A 24,758-nucleotide genomic window follows, 5' to 3' on the forward strand; every position below is an offset into this window, starting at 1 on the left:
TTTAAAACAACCCACTTATCTTAAAAGACACATTTATAACAATGCTAAAATGTAAAAATAACTAATTTCTAACTATATTAAGCAGAATGAATTTTCATTTCCTAGATCATCTATGTGAAAATTCATGGGGCACGTTCTTAAATATATATGCATTTAAATTCATTGCTTTTCGACCAACTGAAATACAATGTATGTGCTGGCAGCCCTCTTGGCACCGTGGGCAATGAGTCAGTCTCACAGAGTATGTGCAACAAATTATTCCATTTAGATAAAAATTAAACTATCAAAATAGAACATCAACTTAGATTTAGCTAGCCAGGTGACATCATTTTTAACATAAAGCATCAGGTCACTACAGTGGAGCTTTTACTATGTCCCAATGGACTGTCAGTGTAACACCACTTGACTCATAGAACTAAAACATAAGTCTCTGAAATAACTAATCCTGTATAGTAGCAGGGGTCCCCAGCCTATGGTGAATTGTATAATTATTTCATTATATATTACAATGTAATAATAGAAATAAAATGCACAATAAATGTAATGCACTTGAATCATCCTGAAACCATCCCCAGCCTCCCAACTCCAGTACATGGAAAAACTGTCTTCGATGAAAACAGTCCCTGGTGCCAAAAAGGTTGGGGACTGCTGCTATACAGAATCTCCCAAATCTAACAGACAAGCTGTCCTTTTGGCTCAGTGTTTGTGTACATTCTGAATACCTATCCAAAGCTAAAACAGTGAGCATTGACTGAAACCACAGAAAAGGTGTAGAAAACCTAAAATGTAATACAAACACTAATAAATGAACCTAACTGTACTATAAATGAATACCACAACCACACCGAAGGAGACTGGGAGGAAAAAAACTAACATGGAAAACAGCATCACGACTAGAGGCTGTAAGGTTAAAGACACAAACAACTGCACATAAATGCTATAATTTAGTCAGTAAATGTACTTCTCACAAGCTATGGGTTAGTAGTTCTGAAACTATATGTACACCAGGTTTCAACAAATATATATAATGTAGATAATAAGAACTGGATTTCTCACTGTTGAGAAAGAACTTACAAATAAGAAAAGAGTAATCTAAAAATAAAACCTGTGGTATTGTACTGGAATCTGAGCTACCAGTTTAAAGGCACGAATATATTATGCGTATATACACATGCATATATATGCCCATACACACACACAGAAGTATAGCTGTATGCGTATATGCATGGGTATACATAAATACCATTCTTAGCTCTGTCCAGTGAGAGGGCTAGAAGCAAAGACATCATAATAGTAACCTGGGGCCAGATCTTGGTTTCTAAATACTGCTCTCTAATAAAAGGAACGAGAGCTCCTTGGAGAAGTCATTGTTTCCACAGCTGAGTCAGGGAAAAATACAAGATGAGCCTGGAATACCTCGTAATTCTAGAAAGTAATAAAGTGTTCAGAAAATGATGGGAGCTTGTTCAAAGGACACAGGAGCCAAGCCAAAGGAACTCCAATGGCCACAGGTGGTAAAACCTGAGCAATGAAATAATATAAATAAAAACACCAGATTATAATCTGTAGAATAAAATAAATATTGCTGAGTCTATACTCATATACATAAAAAGTGATTAAACAGAGAAAAGGAAAAGCTCTCAGTCATAGAAGAACTTCAAGAACAAGAGTAGAAAGAGAGGGGGGCATAAACTCGCCATCAGAATATCACAGTAACAACCCTGCAGGCAAGGTCCACTGAGAGATGCTAACATTAGTGGGCACAAATTTGAGGAAAAATAGGATTTTCATGGTCTCAAAGTATCCTCCCAAGACATTTTATTAACTACAAAGGAAAAATAGTAACTTCACAGAACACAAATGCAGCAGACATCACCTCAACCAAGTGACCACAGTCAACATCATGAACCCTCATTCCTGTGGTATTCTTGCCAAAACCATATATCCTCAGTTAATTATGAGAAAGTATCAGACAAATCTCAATTGAGGGACATTGGACTAAGAATCAATACTTGTCAAAAGTATCCAGGTTATGAAACACAGACAGACTGTTACAGTCTGGAGGAGACTAAGGAGAAATAAATGAATGCAATGTGGGATTCTGGATAGAATCATGAAGAGAAAAAGGATTTAGGGGAAAAACTGGTGAAATTAAAATAAGGTCTTCAGTTTACCTCATAATTTTATACCATTGTTAATTTCTTGGTTCTGATAACTGTACAATGGTTATGTAAAATGTCAACATTAGGGGTAGTTGGGTAAGGGATACATGGAAACTCTGCACTATTTTAGCAACTTTTTTGTGAGTGTAAAATTAGTATTAAAAAAATTTTCAAAATCATAGAAAACAGATTTACTAACTGGAAAACAATCTGGTGCGATATAAATAAGAGTGTTTACTGGCTTTGCAGAGATTAACTATATTATTTTTAAGGTGACTTATAAATTTCAAATGTCTGAATTACTAATAAATAGAGCTTTTTTCATAGTATGATTTGGGATGTTAACTACCCAATGGTCAGCAACATAGCAAGAATTATTCTGTGAATAAAGATGTCAGAGAAGAGCAAACAGAGGCAGAGCAAGCTATGGTATCTGAATTTGTACAAGGCAAACAAACGTCTCAATCTTGGAAAAGCTAACTAAACCATCATGATGGCTACAAGAGAGCTCAAAGCCAACTGATGTCTCATGTCTCTGCATTTTAGGGACAGCTTCAGTCAAACCAACCACTTATGTGAGTCTGCTGGCTAAGAGTGCACAACGTAAGCAAATGTAACCAGAAGCTCATCTCCGCTTTTCTGGATATCTGTGACCTCAGCCACTGATGAAGAGGTTTAGATCTTTGTTTCTCTCCAGGTTAATCCAACTTTCTATTCCACTCTGATTACCTCACTTCAGCGAGACAGTTTCTGGTGAGCCAATCTTCTTTGACAAGACTCTATAACCTCTGTTTATCCCCAAAACGAGGACAGGGTGTGCCTCCCCTCCAGCGCCCCTGTGTTTACAATCCTGCCCCTGGAACTCTGAGAGGGTCTCTATGGCCTTAAAGCTTCCCTGAAGCAAAGCTCAGCATCTAAGGAACAAGATGATTCCTTCTCCCAGGGCCAACTGCTCAAGGAAAAGAAAGTCTCAGACTCCAGGCAATTAGCATTTAAGCAGCTGTCTGCCTAAAACCACCAGCAACACCACCCAATTCACCTATGCAAAATGTGGATGCCTCTTTTCAGAAAGGATCCACAAAGCAAGGAAGAACGTCTGTCATATATATCATAGAACCCTCTATATATAAATGGCCAATATATTTTTAAAACTTATCAAACATTATTAAGGCTATTAGATATAAGATTCAATAATGTTTATGCAGAACTCCACATCCTTTGGATTCTTCTACTTAGAGAACAAAATACCTTCAGTCACATATCTGATTGTTTCTCCCCTTATCCTTTAATTTCTTATTCTACTGATTACTAGTTTTGAGGATAATAAATGTTGGTTTCATGTAGCCATATAAGGACATCATAGTATAATATTCCTGTGCATTTTACGAGCAAGGATTTCTGAAAAATGGTTTGAATATAATACAACAATTATGATGTCTCTCATCAAGTGCATTATAACAACAATCTATCTTGATGAAGTTCTAACTTCTTCCTCCACACCAGGTAAACATTCTAAATTAGAGCAAATGTTCCCAATTGTCTTACGGAGGAAAAAAAAAATCTTTTTAAATCGAAATTAGAGCATATGATTCATCTGCAATGATAATTAGATATTTCACCTTAAATATTACATTCAGCGATCTAGCGAAAAAGTGGTTCACTTACCGAATTAGCAATAGCATGAATGACTCTAGAAAATCCAACAGCATCATTCAGTTCCTCCTAATGGAAAATTAAAAAAAGCCCACTATTGATGCGCATATATTCCTTAATTGAATGGACTAGAAAAACAGCCAAAAAAACAAAAAACCCAGAAATTTTGTATGAAGTTAGATAGCTTTAGTTTCATGGACTTTGCTTTGCACCTATCATCCCAAACAACTTCATCTAAAATGACCTATGTACATTCCTTCCCTCTGTTTTAGAAAGTAGAATAAGTAACCAGGATATTATTCATTTGTTACTGAAATAACTGTGCCGAGGATTTACCCATCACTTCAGATAATTTGTTCAAATTTCCAAATCTATCAAGGTGTCTTAAAAACACAAACTTTAAAAAGTTGCCACCTGCTGGCTAAACTCAATAATGCATGTCTAAGGAAACAGCAGCTGACAGATCAAGTATTCTCGTAATTCCTGATCTTTTTCTTTGACAAATGCATTTTTTACAAAATTTTTAGAGCACAGCTCTCTGAGACTCATCCCCACTCACCTTCTTCTCTCCTATTTTCTTTTGAACAGTGGTTAAATAGCCTCAATGTCTCTCCCATCTTGAAAACCCTTCCTTAGCTCTTAGCTGCATCCAACAACCACTCCTTCTCATCTCATGACAGCTGATTTGCTTGAAAGACTTCTCTCTACGCACTGGCTCCAGCTGTGCTCCCAGCCCTCTGCCCTCTGGCTTCACCATCGCTGAAGTTGCTGACCTCCTTAAAACTAATCCTAAGGCTAACAAGGATGCAGAGAAACTGGAAACCTTGTGCACTTTTGGTGGGAATGTAAAATGGTGCAGCTGCTAAGTTAAACAGTAATGGAGGTTCCTCAAGAAAAGAATTACGGTATCATCTAGCAATTCCACTTCTAAGAACATGTACTCAAAAGAATTGAAAGTAGGGACTCAGGTATGTACACACCATATTCACAGCACCCATGGAGATGGATGGTGGTGATGATTTGCACAACAAATGTGAAAGCCACTCAACTGTACACTTGCAAATATTAATAATTAAGATGATAAATTTTGTTATATGTATTTTACAATTAAAGATTTAAAGTATATTTTTAAAACAGCAAACAAACAACTCCCAAGGCTAAATCCAATGGCCATATTTTCATCCTCACCCTTGCCTCTCAAGAGCATGTGACACTGTGGGACACCCCTTTCTTCAAACACTCTCTTCCCTTGGCTGTCTGTCACAATAATCTCCTGGTACTTTTCTCTTACTTTTGCCTATCTTTAAATGCTGGTGTCCTCAGGATTCTACCCTAGGTCCTTTCCTCATTCCTCACACACTGGAGGAATGTGTGTGCTTGGATCCAGTCCCGATAACTCTGCCAATGACAGTCATGTCTAGCCCTCACCTTGTTCCTGTGCTCAAGACTGACAAATCTGTTGACAGGACATGTACCCTTAGATGTCCAAAAGACACCTAAAACCTCATCAGGTCAAAAACAAAAGGTAACATCTACTTCCACTGCAGGGGGACAGTCTTGCCATGGTGTCCTGGCAACCTTGCACGTTTCCAAATAGGCCATACATGTAAGGCACTACAAGGTGCTACTCTGCGCCTTGGCCACAGACCAGTGTGTCTTGGTGGATGACCTCAGGAGGAAAGGGTGGGAGGCAGAGAAGTATAAGGAGCTGCTAGGAGGCCATCTCCCACCCACTTCGCTAGCACTCCTAGGAGGCTGTCATGGGTTCTGAGGAGCTATGGGGCTTTCTGCCTCAGCCCCTCAGAAAGAGCTACGGTCTAGAACTGGTTCTCTAGTAATGGGATATCCCACAACTCAAGTTGCAGTCATCTGGCCCCTCTTGTTTCCATGTTGTCCTTTTTGGTATGTGGGATAAGGACCACAGGCAGCTGGCATCTTCTGCTAATCTTCCTTTCTCCGTGTGGATAATGAGCTCTTTAAATCTGAAAGTGGCTCGTTGTATCTTTACTGGCTGAGGCAGTCAAGAGTGGCCCTGCCTTACATATGTGTGAGCTTGACATCCATCCACACCCAAAACCACTCCTGCCTCCTCCATTCTTTCCCTCACCAATGTCACTACGGCCAACCCCATCTAAGTGAACCGACCACAATCTACCCAGCCGTGCAAGCTGGCTTGAGTGTCATCCTTCCTCGCCCTTCCCCTTCCATATCCACATCCAATCACAAATTCCACAGATTCTACCTTCCAAATATCTCCAGATTCCATCCACACTACTACCAATTATCCTATTCCAGGTCACCAATATCTCTTAGCTAGGTTACTCCACAGCTGAACTGGCCTCCTGCCTCCAAGTCTTACAAGAAACCATTCTTCAAACAGCAACCAGGGGGATGATGTTCCAACAATGCAGATTTGAGCATGTCACCCCAATCTGTCAGATCACACGCTCTGAACTTTGTTTTAGGAAAACTAGTAATTAACCATAAAGTTAGACATGGCAATATTAGTTAATGGGCAGTGATGCTAGTGAGATATAAGCTGAATGATAATCAAGAATACTCCTTTCAAGACTGTTTCATCCAAGTGGACACTGGTCAACCATGACATGAGATTTAATGTGTTGGCTATGCCTAATGCTTAGACTTAACTTCTCCTTATTCTAGTCTAGGTGGTTTTTTTTATTTTTATTTTTACCAATTCAATTCTTCCATGGTAGAAAACTATTCATTAAATTAAATCCAACACATACGCTAGAAATACAGAGACAGGAATGAATCAGTATCTATGTTCCACTTCTCACTCAAAGGAAATTTACATAGCCCAATTACCTGTTCTTTAGCATGTTTCTCTTGCTCTCTTCTTTTGCGTTCTTCTTCATCTACTTTGCTGATAACTATATATCGTTCCTTCTAAAAGACATAAAGCAGGTATACAATTTTCTGGAAGCAGCTTGACCCAAAAAATTCAGGATTCTGCTACCATTACAAGTTATAATTCTTATCACTGCACAGCCTTTCATGGACCAAACACAACATAAAGTATTTTGAAATGCCAACAAAGCTAAGTTGATGCATTATAAACCAAAATTTTGCCTCTCTATTTCCATGCCATTTTCCCATGGTTTATTAAATCACCCCAACAGACATCAGTTGAAAATATCAACAGACTGTGAGAAAAAGACATTTTCTGTGGCAAATACTAAAAAGTTATGCTGCATTTGAACACAAATTTCTAAATAACTAGTTCTAAAGTAAAATTTCTATATATTTTAACAGCATAAGAGAAAAACCCTGGACTTTCAGGTAATGTGCCAGATAACTAAGGCTCTCTCACATATTGCATTTTGTGACCATTAAACACAACACGAAACTTGCTATGTCAAAGTTTGAGGTTTATCTTCCAGCAAGATTGTTTTTAATTTATTTAATCTCTATTTGGATATCTGACTTATAAGCAACAACCAAATTCTAAAACTCAAGAGTTCTGCAAAAGGAACCCACCACTAACCACCTCTTATGCATCACGGTTCTATCCGTGCACCCTGGGAATACATGAAAATGGCTATGTTTATGTTTAGGACCCAGATTCTAATTTAATTTTACCTGACCACATAACAAAACCATTTTGTTCATGCATAGCATTACAGCTTTCTGACATAGTAAAACTATGAACTAACATTTGCATACTTTCAAGTTTACAAATCATGTTCACTTCCATTTACCCATGGGGTTACCATAGAAAAGCTGAGAGATGGTTATAAATCATCATTATCATGCTCAGCCAAGGAAAATGAGGCTCAGAGAGGTTAAGAGACTTGCCCAAGGTCACCCAGCTTATAAGTAGCAGAGCCAAGGTGTAAATTCTGACTCTCAACACATAGATGTATTATTGGCTGTTTAATGTTAGCCCTGGATAATTCTTGGGGTTACCTTTTCAGTTTCTAAAGTCTCAACATGAATGCCTTTGGGATACCTAAAGAAAAGAAGGAAAACATGGTATCAGTAGATGAGTCAATGACAGCTAAAATCTAAAGTATTTTAAAAGCAACTATCTAGCTATAAACTAAGTGAAATAAATTTTATTAAATATGAAATAATTATCACTACAATGAAGACTTTATAGTAAGCCTGTTTCATAACATTTCAGTTGCTACATGGTGCCTTAACCACATAGGAAGGTATCTAATTTGAAATTAATATTTTGAGGACATGGACATTTTCTAAAATGTCTTGTAACTCATAATACAGTCAACTCTTTACCACACAGTCACATGTTGTTTCCAAATATAATGTCTATTTCCTAACTGAAATTTTGAATTTTTAGATCGCCAGGGGCATACGAAGGGGAGGTTTGAGATGGCCAACTTTGCTGTAATTTGGGATGGTATTTTGCATCAGCCGAGAAGGAGAGGGATCTGGAATGCACCTGGAGTTAAGCTGCAAGGATAACATGACAGCAAAGGAGCCTGGGAAAACTACATAATGGCCTTGTCCTCTTCTGTTCAAAGTATATTCCCCGTACAAATGTCGCCAGTGGATTCCAATAGAAGAACAAGGACCCCTAAGGCAAATGCAAATGTCCATCTGTCTAATGCCATGTTCAATTTTTAAGTTAGAGACCCACTTGCAAATACAATGAAGCTAAGGGAAACATCCTGGGAAAAACATACATACAAAATTTTGGATGTTATTTCAGGGGATTCACAGATCTGAAATCCATCCAAAGTCTAACCCCAAGTTAAGAACCCCTGCTTTAGAAAAAGCATTCACCTGAGTATTTCCTAGGTCTTAAAATCAAATCTTTATCATATATCTCCAAAGAACAAACACAATACATAGCTGGAGCTTAATGTATGAGGCCATGTGATAATTAAATTTTAAAAGGCTTTAAAGCATCTATTAAAAAGAGATAAAGAAAAATAAAATAAGTGGGTATTAAACTTAAGAAACTATGGGCACTTGGTATGGTCAAATCACCAAGAACTGCAGAATTTCAAAAAGGAAATGAGAGCTAAAAGATTATATTTAGTTTTTAAATCCTGGGTCCCTCACAGAGCTCTCACATGCTATATAAATACTTACTTCCAGCTCAAAGTCTGATAAATTAATTTTCTTTGGAACCTAAAAAACAAAAGAAAAGGTATTAATTTTGGCTCATTAAAAGTAAATCCTAACTTACCAAGCATTGGTAGGGAAAGATTCAATTTTAAAAAGAGACTTCATTAGAACTGACAGGTAATATGCAAACGAAAATGGGCAGGATGGGCCGGGTACAGTGGTTTATGCTTGAAATCCTAGTACTTTGGGAGGCCGAGGCAAGAAGATCGCTTAAGGCCAGGAGTTTGAGATCAGCCTGAGTAACACAGAGACCTCATCTCTACAAAAGACAGAAAAATTAGCCAGGTGTAGTGGTGCACACCTGTAGTCCCAGCTACCCGGGAGGCTGAGGCAGGAGGACTGCTTGAACCCAGGAGTTAGAGTTTGCAGTGAGCTATGATGAGGCCACTGCACTCCAGTCTGGGTGACAAAGTGAGATCTTATCTCACCAAAAATAGAAAAGAAAAGAAAAGAAAATAGGCAGGATGTCTGAGGTAGGAGGATTCCTCATCACTTGTCTTTTCAAAACTTTCTTTAATATTGTTACATTGCTCTTATAGAACAGGTAGAAGTTCTTGTCTAATCAAAATATTACTTCCTGCGGCTGCATAAAGAGAGTTTAAAGTAGACAGATGCATTAAAACACTCTTGTGAAGCTCATCAGAAAGTAAAACGAAAAAAAGATGTTCAAGTTCCTGACTCTTTGAAATGCTGATTTTTTTTTTTTTTTTTACTGCAAAGAGAAATTAAAAAAATAGAAGTAGACTGGCAGTGGATTCTTATCTTCTGAAGCCTTCATGTACTAAGCACGTCTCAAAGCCAAAGGAATTCTGCCATTCTTGGGAATAACTTAAAGTCAAAGTCGCACAGCTTTTCTCCTCTACAGGTACAGGACAAAGCATTCATTCAGCGTCTCAATACACAATCACCTTCACTGTGTAATGCTAAAGTTAGTGCTTAAATCTTGATAACAAACCTATAATAAAAGGACTATTTATAAAGGTTTTTTTAAAAGATCAAATGCATCAAATACCAGAAATCATCTACCTTTCCAAAAAAAGAACATTTGAAAACGTTCAGGACAACTAACCCGGTACATGGCTCTAAATCCAAATTCTTGCTTTCTTCGCTTTGTAATAAATCTTCTATTTTCTCTCTGAGGAATTAGAATAGACCACGACCATCAGTACTTTTAGGGAATAAAATCATCAACCAACAGAATAATCATACCCAAAAGCAGTCTAAATATAAGAACATATGATGACAATGTAATTCTACCAAATCATGCCATAACTTTTTAGTTCAAAAGACTTTTTAAAAAATGCTTTATTTTGGATATTCTTTTGGAAGGGATTAATGTTATTAATGAATTAGTGACAACTTCTCAAGGATTCGTCAATACAAGTAATTTAATTTCTTACTTCTCTAGTAAGCAGTTACAATGACAACTACATTAAGCAAGACCAGGTACTCTTCCCATGGCACATCTACTTGTCAGAAACTTCACTGTGAGAGAAATAAACGTGGACATGTTGCAGTCTGGATGGGTCTGATCCACTCCTCTGCCTTCAGGGAGTCGGGACAGTGGCTGTCAGGCCTTCAGCGCTTGCAGGTCTGCCCACTTGCTGAGGTCTCTTGCCTAGTGACATGTAGCAAGTCCAAATACAATACATGGAACTCTATTTACAATTTGCTGCTTTTGCACAAATTCAGATACGCCACAATTAAATCCTGCACTCACAACATACTACGTATGTGTAGCACAGGTTTGAAACACAGATGTGAGTCCCTCCCCAATACACATTATGAAAGGCACATTTGGTCTTAGTTTAGGAACTTACACCACTTGGTCAATAAACTTCTTCTGATCCTCAGGAATCGTCACAGGACATTTTGAAGTGTTAGGAGATACATACGCCAGAGCTCCTGCACCATTGGCCTGTGAACGTTTTTCGTCATACTGCTCTCTTAACTGCCTTTCTTCTTCCTGATTTAAATATGGAATTCCTAAACATAATTTTAAAAAGAATGCATTAGCAGAAGTAACTGTTTAAAATTAAAAAAAAAAAATCTTTTAACACACCAAAGAGTCTAAATTACTCAGGAAAGATGTATCATATTTACCTACATCTCAAAAAATCAACAGAAAAGGCAAGTGATTTTGAAATGTGTTCGTTCATTCATTCATTCATTGTTCTTTCAAATAATTTACTCAGGGCTTTCATTTTATTAGGCACTAGGGAACTAACAGTGAACAAACAGATGCATCCTGCTCTGTAGCGAAGGGAACTACTTCTGACAAGATGATCAGAAAAGGCCGCTGTGAGGGAGAACTGGAAGGATCAGAACAAGTCAGATGTGTAAAGAGCTAGCTAGTATGTCAGGCGGGGAAACAAGTATAAATGTCCACAGGATGGAAATGGCTTGGACTACTGCAGGAACACAAGGAAGCTGGTGTGGCTAGAACACAGTGAGCAAAAGGGGAAGGGTATGACATCAGGTTGGAAAAGAATGGAGCAAGATTATATCAGCTAGCCCTTACTGCCCATGATAAGAAATTTATTTTACTCTAAGAGCAAATGGACGCCATTACAAGGTTTTAAGCAAGATTATTACATTATAAGCTTCATGTTTGAAAGGTCATGTTAACTACCATGAAAATGGAAATGGGGAGACTAGCTAGGAGCAACTGTCCAGGCAAGAGAAGACAACTCAGATTAGAGGTCAGCAAACTTTTCTTAATGCTTTAGATAATAAACGCTTTAGGCTTGTGGGCCACATGGGGATCTCTGTCGCAATACACAACCCTGCCACTGTAGCACAGAAGCAGTCATTCACAACACACACATGTGTGGGCACAGCTGTGTTCCAATAATATTTTATTACATAATAGGCAGCCAGCTGTAGGCCACTATTTGTGACCTAGGCTTAGACAACTGAGATGGCAGGATACATGGGGAGAGTGATTTTCGAGACAGAAGAGATAAAATTTACTGATGTAATAGGGGTGAGGAATAAAGACAAAGGCACAATCAAGAAGGATACCTAGCTATTTGGTTTAAGCAACTGGAAAGATGGTAGGGCCACGAACTGAGGTAAGGAAAACTAGCAGGAGAATAGGTTTGGGAGTCCAAGGGGTGGAAATCCAAAGCTATCTTTGGATATATTACATCATCTAAGGATATACACATACAGAGTTGCAAATATAAGCCTATAGCTCAAGAGAAAGGTGTTGAGACAAAAAATTTAGTTATCACTGGGATATGGGTGATATTAAAAGCCATGGGACACCAAGGAATTTGTAGAAAGAATAATGAAATTAGAAAACCACCATCTGTCAACAAACTGTTTGAAACAAGAATCATCAATGGATGCTAAAACTAACTGGCAAAAAAAGCGATCCAAGTTAACATCATCGGCAATGGGACCGACTGACATCATGCGCCTCCCAATATGACGCACTGAGAAGGACACGCACTCGCATCTATGGTATTCCTGCCAAATGAGTAAGTGCATATGGACGGGTTTGAGGAAACATCAGATAAGGCCAAAGAGATGGCATTCTACAAAATAACTAACTTCCACATTCAAAAACGTAAAGGTATTAAAAAACACGAACGGACTGAGAAGCATTTCTGGATTTAGAAAGAGTAAAGAAATGACAACTAAATGCAACATGTGATCCTGGATTGCATCTGGATCAGGGGAACATTTTTTCCTCTCTTGCTTCAAGTGGCAAAACTTACATAAGGTTTGTAAATTAGGTTAACAGTACTGTAGTAGAGATCATCCTTGTTTTTAGGAAATACACACAAGTAGTTGGGGGAAAAGGGGTGGCAGATGCAACTTAGTCTAAAACGGTTCACAAAAAAAAAGTATGATGTATGTATATAAAGATGACAAGGCCAATGTAGTACACTGTTAGCATTTGGGGAACTGGAGGGAAGGTATGCACAAACTCTTTGTGGTATTTTTTTTGCAACACTTATATAAGTCTGAAATTATTTCAAAATAAAAATTTAAAGGTGAGTACGGTGGCTCACACCTGTAATCCTAGCACTTTGGGAGGTTGAGGCAGGAGGATCGTCTGAGGCCAGAAGTTCGAGACCAGCCTAGACAACACGGCGAGGCTTCATCTTTACAAAAAATTTAAAAATTAGCCAGGCGTGGTGGCATGTGACTGCAGTCCCAGCTACTTGGGAGGCTGAGGCGGGAGGATTGCTTAAGCCCAGGAGTTTGAGGTTGCAGTGAGCTATGATGGTGACACTGCACTCTACCCAGGCAACAGAGCGAGACCCTGTCTCCAGAAAAAAAAAAAAAAAATAATAATAGTAAAATAGACCCATGGCATATATGAGACCAGCTAGGGAAAGTAATATTTAGAAGCTGGCAAGATGAGAAAGAGCCAATCAGGACATGGAGAACCAAGAGTGAAGCAGGAGGAAAACCAGAAGCACAAAATGCGCTGGAAGCCAGAGGGGGCAACCAACTGGGTTGAATTCTACCAAAAAGTAGAGCAAGATGAGGGCAAAGAGGGATGCGCTGGACTTGAGACCCTGGTGAAGGCAGCCAGCACAGCATCAGCAGAGGGGTGTGGAAGGAAGCCCAGCTGGAGCAGGGTGAAGAAAAAACTGGAAGAGAAGAAGAAGAAACGGTGAAAGCATGCCACTTGATCAAGGAACTTTCTCTGAGTGGGAGCATCACTTGGTAGAAAGGGGAAGGAGATGTGGAATCCAGCGAGAGGGTTTGGTTTGTACTTGGTTTGGGTTATTGTAGGAGATATTCCTACAGGCGTGCTTAGCCTTCTAGTGCCTCTGGTGAAGCCTACAGACTCCTCCCTCAGAACAATGTTTTTAAATGCAAAAAAATATATATATATACATACAAGATTATAAAGGAAGTTAATGATGTTAACATAGTTATAAAAGAATAATTTTAAATATCTGTGATACAGTATATCGGCTTCTTGATCAACAGATTAAATGACAAGATCTGGTGGCAAGTAAAATAACTGTGATAATTTCAAAGTACTAATAAACATAAACAATACTCAAGATATCTATTAACAACTAAAATGTCATTTGAAGATCCCTGGGATTTCTGCTGATAACACGGTCCCAGATACTGCTCACTACTACTGCTGGGGTTGTTGCCTACATTCATAATGGAAGAAACTGCTAAATTTCAGCTCAAGGTAAGAAAAAATACAGACATAAATGTTTTCCTTCTCAAGTTCACAGACTCCTGAATTCTGTCTATGGGGAGTAGGAAAGGGTGCCTGCGGACTGGGTTAAGAAGTTCTGTAGTAGCAGCACATTTTATAAAGGCTGATGGCAATGAGCTAGGAGAGAAAGGAAAACAGTAATTCAGGAGAAAGAGGGGGAAACTGGTAAAGCTCGTGCCTGACAAGGTAGACGGACTATCCTTTGACAGGTGCATGGACTGTTCTTCCACTGCAACAGAGGGAGGCAAAAAAGCGAGGTTGACTTAGGACAGACTTGTGGATCTGGTGGTAAGAACACGAAGCCCTTCTTCTCTGCTGGCTTCCATTTTCATTGGAGAAGCATGGGCATGAGCTGGGGTGGGGAGCTTGGAGAAATCGGTAGTTAAAAGAGACATCTTTGAGAGTGGGAAAGGTAATCCTAGGTCAGAAGAGTAAGATTTTTGAGCACAACTGAGTGCTTATTTGAAGCTTGTGCTCATGAACTTGGAGTGACAAATTAGCCCAGGTGTGTCATGTTTTCCAGCAATATTCAGATGCTCAGAAACAGAAGGTGGACGGTCAGATTCCACCACGATGGGGACTTTGCTAGGCAAGTACCATGGAGGGAGAGAGAAGCAAGGGAAGGAAGGAAGGATAGTGAGGAACCACGTGGATAAGGAGGAAAGTCAAGGTAGAAGACGGGAAGGTAATGGACAGTGAAAATGCAACGGAAGTCAGCAGATTGCTGAAGCGAGGTACTAGAGTCAGTGAACGAGAAGGGGGAGAGGCAGTGCTCTCAAAGAGAGAAACACCACAGACGGTAAGTTAGATGTGCAGTTAGTGACAAGGCCCATAACGCTGCCAAGGGTGTGGAGGATTAAAGGGAGACAGAAGCAAAGACTGTGGACTGCCTGGTCAAGGACAGACAGAGCATTTGCTGTCGTCCTTGTGGATGCTGGGGTCTCCCAGAATGAGGACAGGGGTGGGAATGGAGAGAATGACAATGAGCCAAAGCCAAGGCTGCTGGTGAAGTCAGCAAAGAGAGGGTGGTAGAGCTGGGTGACACACCCCTGAGAAGAATGGTGGCTCCCATAGAAGAAGGAATTCAGGTGCTTTGGAAGCGGCACAGTGAAGCAAGGAGGATACCTAGCATGGTGTGGCCAGAGACAGAGAAGAGTGACAGGTAAAACCACCTGCCTTGGAGAAGGCTGACAGGGGGAAGAGTAACAAGAGGAGTCACTTGGTCCACTTTCAGAGAAGGAAGTCAAAGAACTTCAGAGAAGACTGCCAAAAGAAAGGAGTGCGGCATTTACAGAGCCTGAATGGAAAGATTAGATAACAAAGAGAAATGAGGGTCTAGGTCAGATTTAGAGATTATCAACAACAGCATGGGGATAAGTCTTGGTAATAATCGGTGGCCTGGGAGTCCTGATTCAGTTGTGACTAAAATATTCCAAGGTTTGTGATTACAAAACAACGAGAGTGAGGCATACTCCAATCTGGCTATTTCTCTTCTTTTATGAAAATAAAACCAACAGGTTGTTAATGATAGTTCTTGACCAAATCCAGATTTACTTCCCAAGGACATTTAGAAGGTTTATAAACTGTAAAATAAGTCACATATAATCTTACCATTGCGAAAAACTTTATTAAAATCAAATCCCTGGCTTGCAAGAAAGTCAATGCTGGAGCTCTGAAACAAGAATAAACAGAACATATTTCGGAGACGTTAGTGGCAGATACATGAACGGAAGCAGAGAAGTAACTTGGGGAGGTAAACAAGGCAATCAGGCAAGGAAGGGACATGCCAAAGGTCAGAAGACGAGGGATTTCTGCTCCACAGATGATCCATTCATTTACTTAAAATATCTGGGCTATTCTCCTTTTGTTGTGGTGTGTGTGTATGTGGGGGAAGGGGTGTTTGTTTTTTGTTTTTGAGACAGGGTCTTGCGTTGCCCCAGCTAGAATACAGTAGTGTCATCATAGCTCACTGCAACCTCAACTCCTGGGCTCCAGTGATCCTCCTGCCTCAGCCTCCTGAGTACCTGAGACTGCAGGCACGTGCCACCATGTCTGGCTAATTTTTCTTCTTTGTAGAGAAGAAACTCTTGCTCAAGCTGGTCTCGAACTCCTGACCTCAGGCAATCCTCCAGCCTCAGCCTCCCAAAGTGTTAGGAGTATAGGAATGAGCCACTACGTCTGGCCCCAAAATCTTAACTGGATGTTCTTAATGTCCAAGATCAAGAAAGAAAAGTTCCTAGTAACAAGCCTTACTAAATGAACGTATCTCAAACCTAGGATGAGCAGAAACATAAAAGTAAATTTAAATAAAAATCTCAAGTAAACAATACTACAGGTGGTACACAAGCATGGCAAAATCATAAAGTTCTTACTCAAACTGACTAAAGAGAGGCAGTATTACTGTAGCTAATTACTGTACTCTAATTCTCTTCTTGGGTTAAGTCAGAACACCGGCAGGCTGCACACCTGAACCATTTTCATCTGGTCCCTTTACTGAGCTGTACTTTGACATTATACCACCAGTGTAGATCAAGGGACATTATACCGAACATTGCCATTAAATTCGCCACAGTGTTCACTTCAGAGATGTGATTAGAACCACAGTTTTCTATAGTCATGACTTCTTTACATTCCAAGGGTAAATGTTCTGAGGTCTCTATTCTGGGAAAAGCTATATTAATACTAATCCTGAGCCCTACATAATTTTAATCCTATGGACCACAGAACTGACTGTGTGTTTCCCTCTTTTCTTTGCTGCTAGGAAGCTCAGAGACAAACAACTGAGACTTCCTTTGGCATAAATTCTGTGTTATATTCATACCATAGTAATATCATTTGTCTTGTCTTTCAATTTCTCATTTACTTATTTTTTTTTAAATCGTATGATAAAAGGTAAATATAGTATGTATCTTTGTTAGCCAACACAAATCCTTTTTTAAACATGGTGGGATAAAAAAGACAATCATACCATAATAGGCATATACACACACACAAACTGGGGTACATGCAAATCACTTTCCATTAAGTTCAGGTTTTCTATACTTTAAACAAGCAACTTTCCCCCACCCCCACTTCTTTTTTTATACTGTCCTAAACCAAGACTCAATGTCTTTTGGCTTGGTCTACCAGCCTCCTGTCTACCACTCCTGAATGTTCTTACAATTCTGCCCACCTAAAAATTTCATCTCTGACAGAGGCACCTAAACATAGATTCTGAAAAGGCATTTCTGTCCTTGTACTAGTCTCCAAAACACCCTACTTTCCCTTATCCCATTAAACTCGGAGTCAAAGATTCATCTATTCCTTCTTTGAAGCAATTTATTTTCTAATCAAACAATACTCTTTGAGTTGTACAATGTGAATGCACTTAATGCCACTGAACTATACATTTAAACTGGGTGCAGTGGCTCATGCCTGTAATCCCAGCACTTTGGAAGGCCAAGGCAGGAGGATAACTTGAGGGCAGGAGTTCAAGACCAGCCTGAGCAACACAGCAAGATCCCATCTCTGAGAAAAATAAAAAATTAGCTGGCTATGCGGGCATGTACCTGCAGCCCCGCTATTCGGGAGGCTAAGACAGGAAGATGACTTGAGCCCAGGAGTTAGAAGTTATAGTGAGCTATGATTGTACCACTGCATTCCAAGCCTAGGTGACAAAGCAAGACCCTGTCTCTAAAAAAAATTTTAATAAATTTTAAAGAATGGTAAATTTTATGTTACGTATATTTTACTACAATGTAAAAAAAAAACAAAAAAACTTTTGAACTAAACCTATTTGTAATTTACTATCCAATACCTTTGATTTGTCCTAAATGTAACATTTTCAAGATTCAAGACATAAGCACAGGTTATTTGGGAGGACAATTTAAGGCATCTACCAAAATTTTAAATGCACATGTTCTATGACTCAACAATGCCCCTTCTAGGAAGTCTATCCTGCAGAAAAATTCCTAGATATACAAAAAGATATACTGCACACGGATGATGACTGTAGCATTGTTGATAAGCATTGGAAAGCCTCTAAATGCCAACTAAGAAACTGACTAAACAATTACATGTATCTATATTATGAAATACAAAGACATTCTGTGAAATGGAAAATGCAAGTTATATAAAATTTGAATATTAGAATTCCATTTATATTAATGAAAAATGACAATATTGTGTGCAGACACATAGGAATACATATACATGTACATAAAAGCTAGAAAACATGGAGTTTTGGGCAGAAGTTGCATGGGAAAAGGTTGTAAGAAAAGAAACTCGTCTGTCACTCTATATGCAGCAGTAATGTTTTGATGTTTCACAACCATGTATGTATCACCTTTCATGAATTATATAGATGCTCAGCCGGAAAAAGGACGAAGAAAAGAAAAAGGAGAAACAAAAGCTATGTAAATGCCATGCTATTCTGCCTGCCATTCTACTCAATGAGAACATTCCCTGGGTTTATGTGCGGTTCTGTCAGCCCACCTCTCCACATCCTGCCTAGCATTTGAGCATCTCACTGTGTGTATAGATACTTATTTTTCAAAGAACATATTAAGTTGCTTTACCCTCAAATCCTACATGCTTTAAGGGTGATAAGAGCTTTTTGAGAGTGACCTTGAAACAATTCTTATCCTACTTGTTGCCTCTAGAACCTAACTCCCTTGTGAGATGGCAACTCTGCAGCAACAATAGAATTTTAAACAAAACAAAAAAACACCTTAAATGAAAGACAGAAGGAAGAAAATCCAAAGACACATTTACCTTATCCATACAACTCACTAGGTTAGAGTCTAAACCTTTTCTCTGCCTTTGCTTTTCCAGACTAGACCACCCCCGACGAAAGCCATGGAACCCACTTTTTAAGTAATTCTCTGTTCCTGGTACTGCTAGAAAACTATATCCACACAAATTTCCAAACTGAGCCTGCTCAAAAATATTTCTCAATGAAAATGTACAAATACTGGTTGATTGGTAAAGAGCTGTTGACTGTAGGGTGAAGGAAATGTCGACTATGGTTTACTTGCTAACTTAAGAAAATGGCTACAAGATTAAAGTTACCTTCACCCTTTCTCTTTTGCACCCAGGCATAACTCTCGATTTCATTTGTTTATATCCTGCCTTATTTCAGAAAGAATTTGACATGACTCAATGACTTAAAAGCTTTCCCTCCAGGCTTTCATAATTGCATTACCACTTATTTGCAAGAGAAAGGAAAGATGGCAAGACTCAAATGGACTCATGTTGCTACTAGGAGAGAAGATAGGAAGCAAGATTATTAGGGAGAAAAGATTACACTATCTTTAATCACATATCCATCCATACACTCATACCACTTATTAACTATCTCCTTATCCATTACAACAGATAATCAAGAAGGCAGAAAGGGAAAACTGATATTTACTGAGTGTCTACCACTCAGTGTTGTCAGCTACAACAACCCTGGAGGGAATATTCTAAGCAGCAAGCTCCCTGTATCCTTACCTTGGCCTAAAAAGTAAGCCCTCTCCTTCTAAAGTGGAAATAGTGATTGTTTCCTACCTTCTCTTTCCTAATTGGTGAGCTTGGGAAAAGGAACTGAGTGCAGTAGTTTAGCCCCTTCTGGGCTCTCTCTTTGTGGACAGGATACACATATACTCTGCTCTTCCTGTATATAAAGCTCTACCCTTGGAGTGGGTGCATGGAGAATGGGATAGGGAGAAGCCTGCAAGTCCTGACGTGTAAGTTCAATTTGGGGGTAATATATTAAAAATCCCAAATAGAGTTAGAAAGTCATGTTCTCAACTTCAGCTTTATTAACAATAAAGCTCATGTTCTGATTTCCATCTGTCTTGACATCTTATTCCTTATTCTGAAGCAAAGGGTAAGATTACAGTATCGTTAATTTATAATCCCAAAACCAAAGGTCAGAGAGGTGAAACGATTTGTCCAAAGCCCCAAATTAGTGGTAGAACCAAACCCTAAAGGCAATTCAGATTCCATATTTCCACGCTGCCTCATCAGCAATCCATAAAAGCTCAATTATGCTACTAACCTGACAAACAAACTTGACATCTGGTGACGATCTATTGAAGGGTTTTGGGAAAACATAGAAGTTAAATGACTTCATTATATACCTGGGAAAATAAAATAAAAGGAGACTTAGGGGGTTACATCATGCCACAACAAAATAATTCCCACCATTTGTCAGAACAACCTACTTTGCATCTGTGTAGTCATACTTAAAAGTGCAAAGGCCAAACTGAAACAGCAAAAAGTCCATGGAATGCTGGAAAAGGGAAATAAAACATCTGTCACGATAGTGCGGCATGTTCGACGTGAGCAAAAGTATTCTCAAACAGGTGAGCTTTCTGAATTACTCAACTTGACTTTGGCAGAATGCTTCCGAGTAGAACAGATTACAGATTATGTTATCAGAAGCATTATAAATTTATATGCATTTCTTAATATTTTTTCCCAGTTAAGTACCTATCCATCATCCAGAGTATCATATCAGGCCTATTTTCCAAGTGATTAAAATAGTCACATCTTATTTCCTATAAATCAAATCAACATTGAAAATACTAAACTTATCCCAAAATGTTTTCCAGCAAACAATTATTTTTGCTGTTTTAAATATCACTAAAATATCACTTTGTGGCGGGGTTTGAGAAGAGGTGCTGCACTTAGAAAACCTTAACATGCAAGTTTAATAATTATATTTCTCTATAATTTAACATAAAGAAGATCAACATGAGAAAGAAAAAGATTTTCCAGCATATCCACTTACCTTTTTAAGCTTCTGATACCTTTCTTCAGGAGTGTCAAAACCATTTGTTAATGCAGTGACTGAAGGTCCATCACTGATTCCTAGATGTTAAGAAAAAAAAGTTTTTAACTTACTAATAAATGTAAAAATGTCAGTCAACCACTCAATGCCTCCATAATTTCACAACATGAATTAAGATTAACTGGAAGTTCCCCCATTTCACTTTTTCAAAATTAGCCTTAATTTCACTGGTCACCAAGCTAAACTCTCTAATAATGAATTTGGAGATATGAATGTTTCAACTTGAGAATGGGCAGTTCCAGTGTCTAAAATGGGTTTTAAAGCAATCATTTAAGAAAACCTATATGCCTGAATAAGTTGTGCTGCTTTCTAAAGGATTAATGTGTAATTAGACATCAATGAATCCTTAAGCATATTATTTCTAGAGTACCAGTCTTGGTCAACAGCTTGGAGTAACAGCTATAACAGTATTTTTCAAGAAAAAAATTACTTTAGCCTCCTAAGGAATTGACTCCAACTAGAAACTGTATATGTAAAGCCAATGACCACATTTACCCCAACATGGATTCCTTTAGAAAGAGCTAGGATTTTTTAAACATGTAAAATCACATAGCAAAAGTGGATACTTATACCAAAGGGAGTAAACAATTCATACTGATGTTAACAATTTAAAAATTAGGCTGTGCTCCCCCCCAAAAAAAGGAAAAAGAAAAAATCCTGCAATTGTAAGCACTGGTAAAGTATAACACACACTAACACACTTGCCTGGGTAGGCAATGAACACTTCCCCTGATGGATAAGGGAATATCCTCATTTACCTGTAAAAGTCTGACTCTAGCCAGTTACCGAAGGACAAATATTTAATGATTCCATGTACGTGGATCTAGAGTAGTCGAATTCATAAAGACAAATGGTGGTTGCCAGAGGATTCAAGAAGGGAGGAATGGAGAGTTCAATGTGTATGGAGTTTCAGTTTGGGAAGATGAAACAGCTCTACAGATGGATGGTGATGGTAGCACTGCAATGTGAGTGTACTTAATGCCACTGAACTGTAAAACCACTTAAAAATGATTAAAATGATAAATTTTATCATATATATACTTTATCACAAAGAAAAAAAAAAAGCCTGACCCTGCTCCGCATGCTTTCCTCCATGTGCATGTCAGACTGTTCTAAGCAGCACCAAAACCATAATCTCCATCTGCAGTCCTCAAAAAGCAATAACAAATCCATCGCATCTCTTCATCTTTTCCGTGCTTTTGAAACGTTTAAGGGGAAATGTTGAGACTTGTGCAACCCGCCCAATGCTACAAACAGTGAGGAGCCGCCATCAGGCATGAGAAGTCGGAGGCTGGGGGACTGCAAGAGCCCTGGCTATGCATTGCTGGTGCTAGCCCTGAGATTGCAGAGAAGGGATACCTGAAAACTCCCCATCGATGGCGAAGAAGTCTGCCTCCTCTATGGCCTGGTACACTTTGTGAAGATTACTCTTAAAATCTGCGGAGAAACCGAGAAGAGGCTCAGAACCAGTGGCCTGAATTCCTGCCCATTGGCTTATAAGGGGAGAGGGAAGGTGGGCCGAGGAGTTGCTGAGGCCGAAGGCCGGAGGGGCCAAGTCCCAGAGGTGTGCACGGGCCGCACGGTGTCAACTCCCGGAGGGGTGAGGGGCCAGAGCAGGACAAGCCCCGAGGGGTGCACTGCCCGGAAAGCGGCAAGGCCCGCATGGTGCCTGGGCCGGACGAGGACAAGGTCCCCAAGGGTGCACGGTCGGCAATGAGAAAAGGCCCAAAGAGGCACACGGGCTTAAGCAAGGGCCAAAGCCCTGAGGCGCTGCCTCAGCCCCCGGCATAGCCAAACAGGCCGGCCGTGGTCTGGGCCTAGCGGGCCTGGGTGGAGGGCTGGGGACGCGGGGAGGTGCACGGCGGACACGCACTGCTCCTGATTATCTCCATTCTGCAGTGTGGCCGGAACCCCGGCCCCGCCCGGGCCAGCCTCGGCCGTTCCACTCGCAGAGTTCCGCGGCGGCAGCGGACGCAGCAGCAGCGGACACGGCGGCGGCGACTTCCGGAAACAGCGCGCGCCCGCTGTGCTTGCGATAGCGCTTGCGTCAGCGTCGGGGGCGGGGCCAAAGCTTGGCTCCTTTCACTCCTCTCTGGGACAGAGGAGGGGCGTGGTTATCGAGGTGCCCAAGGCGTGGCCTAATTTGTGCGGGTGTTCACTTTAGAAGAAATATGTATGTCCTGACGTCAGTTGATCAGCAAATATTTACTGGGTTCCTATTATGTGCTGGCCACTCTGATAGGGCGAGGGATACAATGATGAACAGGAGGACATGGTCCCTGCTCCATCGTAGCTTAAACTTGGGGTAAGAGGGGAAGCTCAGGCGAGAATCAAACTTGCCATTTGAAGACATGATAATTGCTACGAAGAAAAAGAGCAGGGTGCTGTAATGGAGAATAATGGGGGTTGTTACCTAGTGAGCAGGAAAAGCAAAGCTGAGACCTTTATCTACTGCACTAGCCACTGGGAATACTATGGCGAGCGCAACTTGTGAGGTCTTGCCCTAAAGGACCTGTATGTTGGTTTGGGGTTGTTGTTGATACCCAAAGCCTAGCACGGGGCTGACACGTAGTAGACGCTCAGTAAGTATGGGTTGAGTGAATGAATTCACCTTGGTCTTTCATAAAAGATTATGAAGTTGGTCGGAAGACCTGTTATCAAAGGCTAGCTCAGCTATTTAGCTCCAGAACAGTATTAAGCCTTCCTAAATCTCAATTTCCTGGGGTTGTATTGAGGATCGGTGGTGATAATGCATGTGAAGTGTAAAGTACAGTATAAATAAATTTGTACAGAAAGTGTTTAAGGGGAATGGAGTTACACTTTGGTGAGATGAAAAAGTCCTGGAGATGCATAGTGGTGATGGTTGTCCAACTATATAAACATACTTAACGCCACTGAATTGTATACTTAAAAATGGTTAAAATGGTAAATTTTATGTATCTTCTACCACAACTTTAAAAAATGCTTATTCTTATTACCAGATCATCCTCCAGAAACTTGAGTTCATACACTGCCTGGGCTAGCAGGGAGATTGGTAAAACGATTACCAATATTTTTAATCTTGGCCAATTTGATAGGTAGAAAAGAAAACGTCATCTCAAATTAGCACTTTAGCAATCTCCAGGCCAGAGATTTAAAACAGATAATCAGCATGAGTTCTCAAAAGATCAACCTGCTGGGGGAAAAAAACGTGGTGATAAAGCCATTTTAATTCTGATTTTTTTTTTCTTGAGGCAGATTGTCAGTCTGTCTCCAGAACTAGAGTGCAGTGGCCTCATCACAGCTCACTGCAACCTTAAACTCCTGGCCTCAAGTCATTCTCAGCTTCCCCAGTAGCTAGGACTACAGGCACGAGCCACCACGCCCGGCTATTTTTTTTTTTTTTAATCTTTTGTAGAGATGAGGGTTTCGCTATGTTGCTCAGGCTGGTCTCGAATGCCTCGGCTCAAGCGATTCTCTCATCCTCAGCCTCCCAAAGTGTTTGGATTACAGGCGTCTCCCGACCGATAGATGCTTCTTAACAAATGGTACTTTTTAGCCACGGTCCTGTGATTTTCTGCACAAAATGTGAATGCTAAAAAAAAAAAAAAAACCAAACTGGTGAGTACAGTGCGGTCTTATAATATTACTTTAATTTCTGGGCAAAGTTGTATCCTCCAGATACAGAAACAGCATCCCAGGGGAAACACACACACACACACACACACACACACACACACACACACACCTTCGGTCGCAGGGGAAACACACACACACACACACACACCTTCGGTCGCAGGGGAAACACACACACACACACACACAC

General features: G+C 39.9%; 1 protein-coding gene across 1 annotated transcript in view; it reads right to left on the reverse strand.

Moving 5' to 3' along the window:
• Positions 1–22,871, reverse strand: part of PARN (poly(A)-specific ribonuclease) — a 146,961-nt gene extending 124,090 nt beyond the window's left edge. The window contains exons 1-12 of the mRNA XM_012647546.1: positions 22,827–22,871; positions 22,313–22,390; positions 20,894–20,973; positions 20,325–20,392; positions 20,159–20,240; positions 15,748–15,808; positions 10,754–10,919; positions 10,003–10,068; positions 8,898–8,936; positions 7,746–7,788; positions 6,645–6,725; positions 3,828–3,884 (exon numbers count right to left, since the gene is read on the reverse strand). Of these exons, the coding sequence (XP_012503000.1) occupies positions 3,828–3,884; positions 6,645–6,725; positions 7,746–7,788; positions 8,898–8,936; positions 10,003–10,068; positions 10,754–10,919; positions 15,748–15,808; positions 20,159–20,240; positions 20,325–20,392; positions 20,894–20,973; positions 22,313–22,390; positions 22,827–22,845 (840 nt within the window). The 5' untranslated portion in view covers positions 22,846–22,871. The remainder of the gene's footprint in view (positions 1–3,827; positions 3,885–6,644; positions 6,726–7,745; positions 7,789–8,897; positions 8,937–10,002; positions 10,069–10,753; positions 10,920–15,747; positions 15,809–20,158; positions 20,241–20,324; positions 20,393–20,893; positions 20,974–22,312; positions 22,391–22,826) is intronic.
• Between the last annotated feature and the right edge of the window lie 1,887 nt (positions 22,872–24,758).

This window comes from Propithecus coquereli, unplaced genomic scaffold (genome assembly GCF_000956105.1).
Source record: "Propithecus coquereli isolate 6110/MARCELLA unplaced genomic scaffold, Pcoq_1.0 Scaffold27, whole genome shotgun sequence".
NCBI classification, from domain to species: Eukaryota; Metazoa; Chordata; class Mammalia; order Primates; family Indriidae; genus Propithecus; species Propithecus coquereli.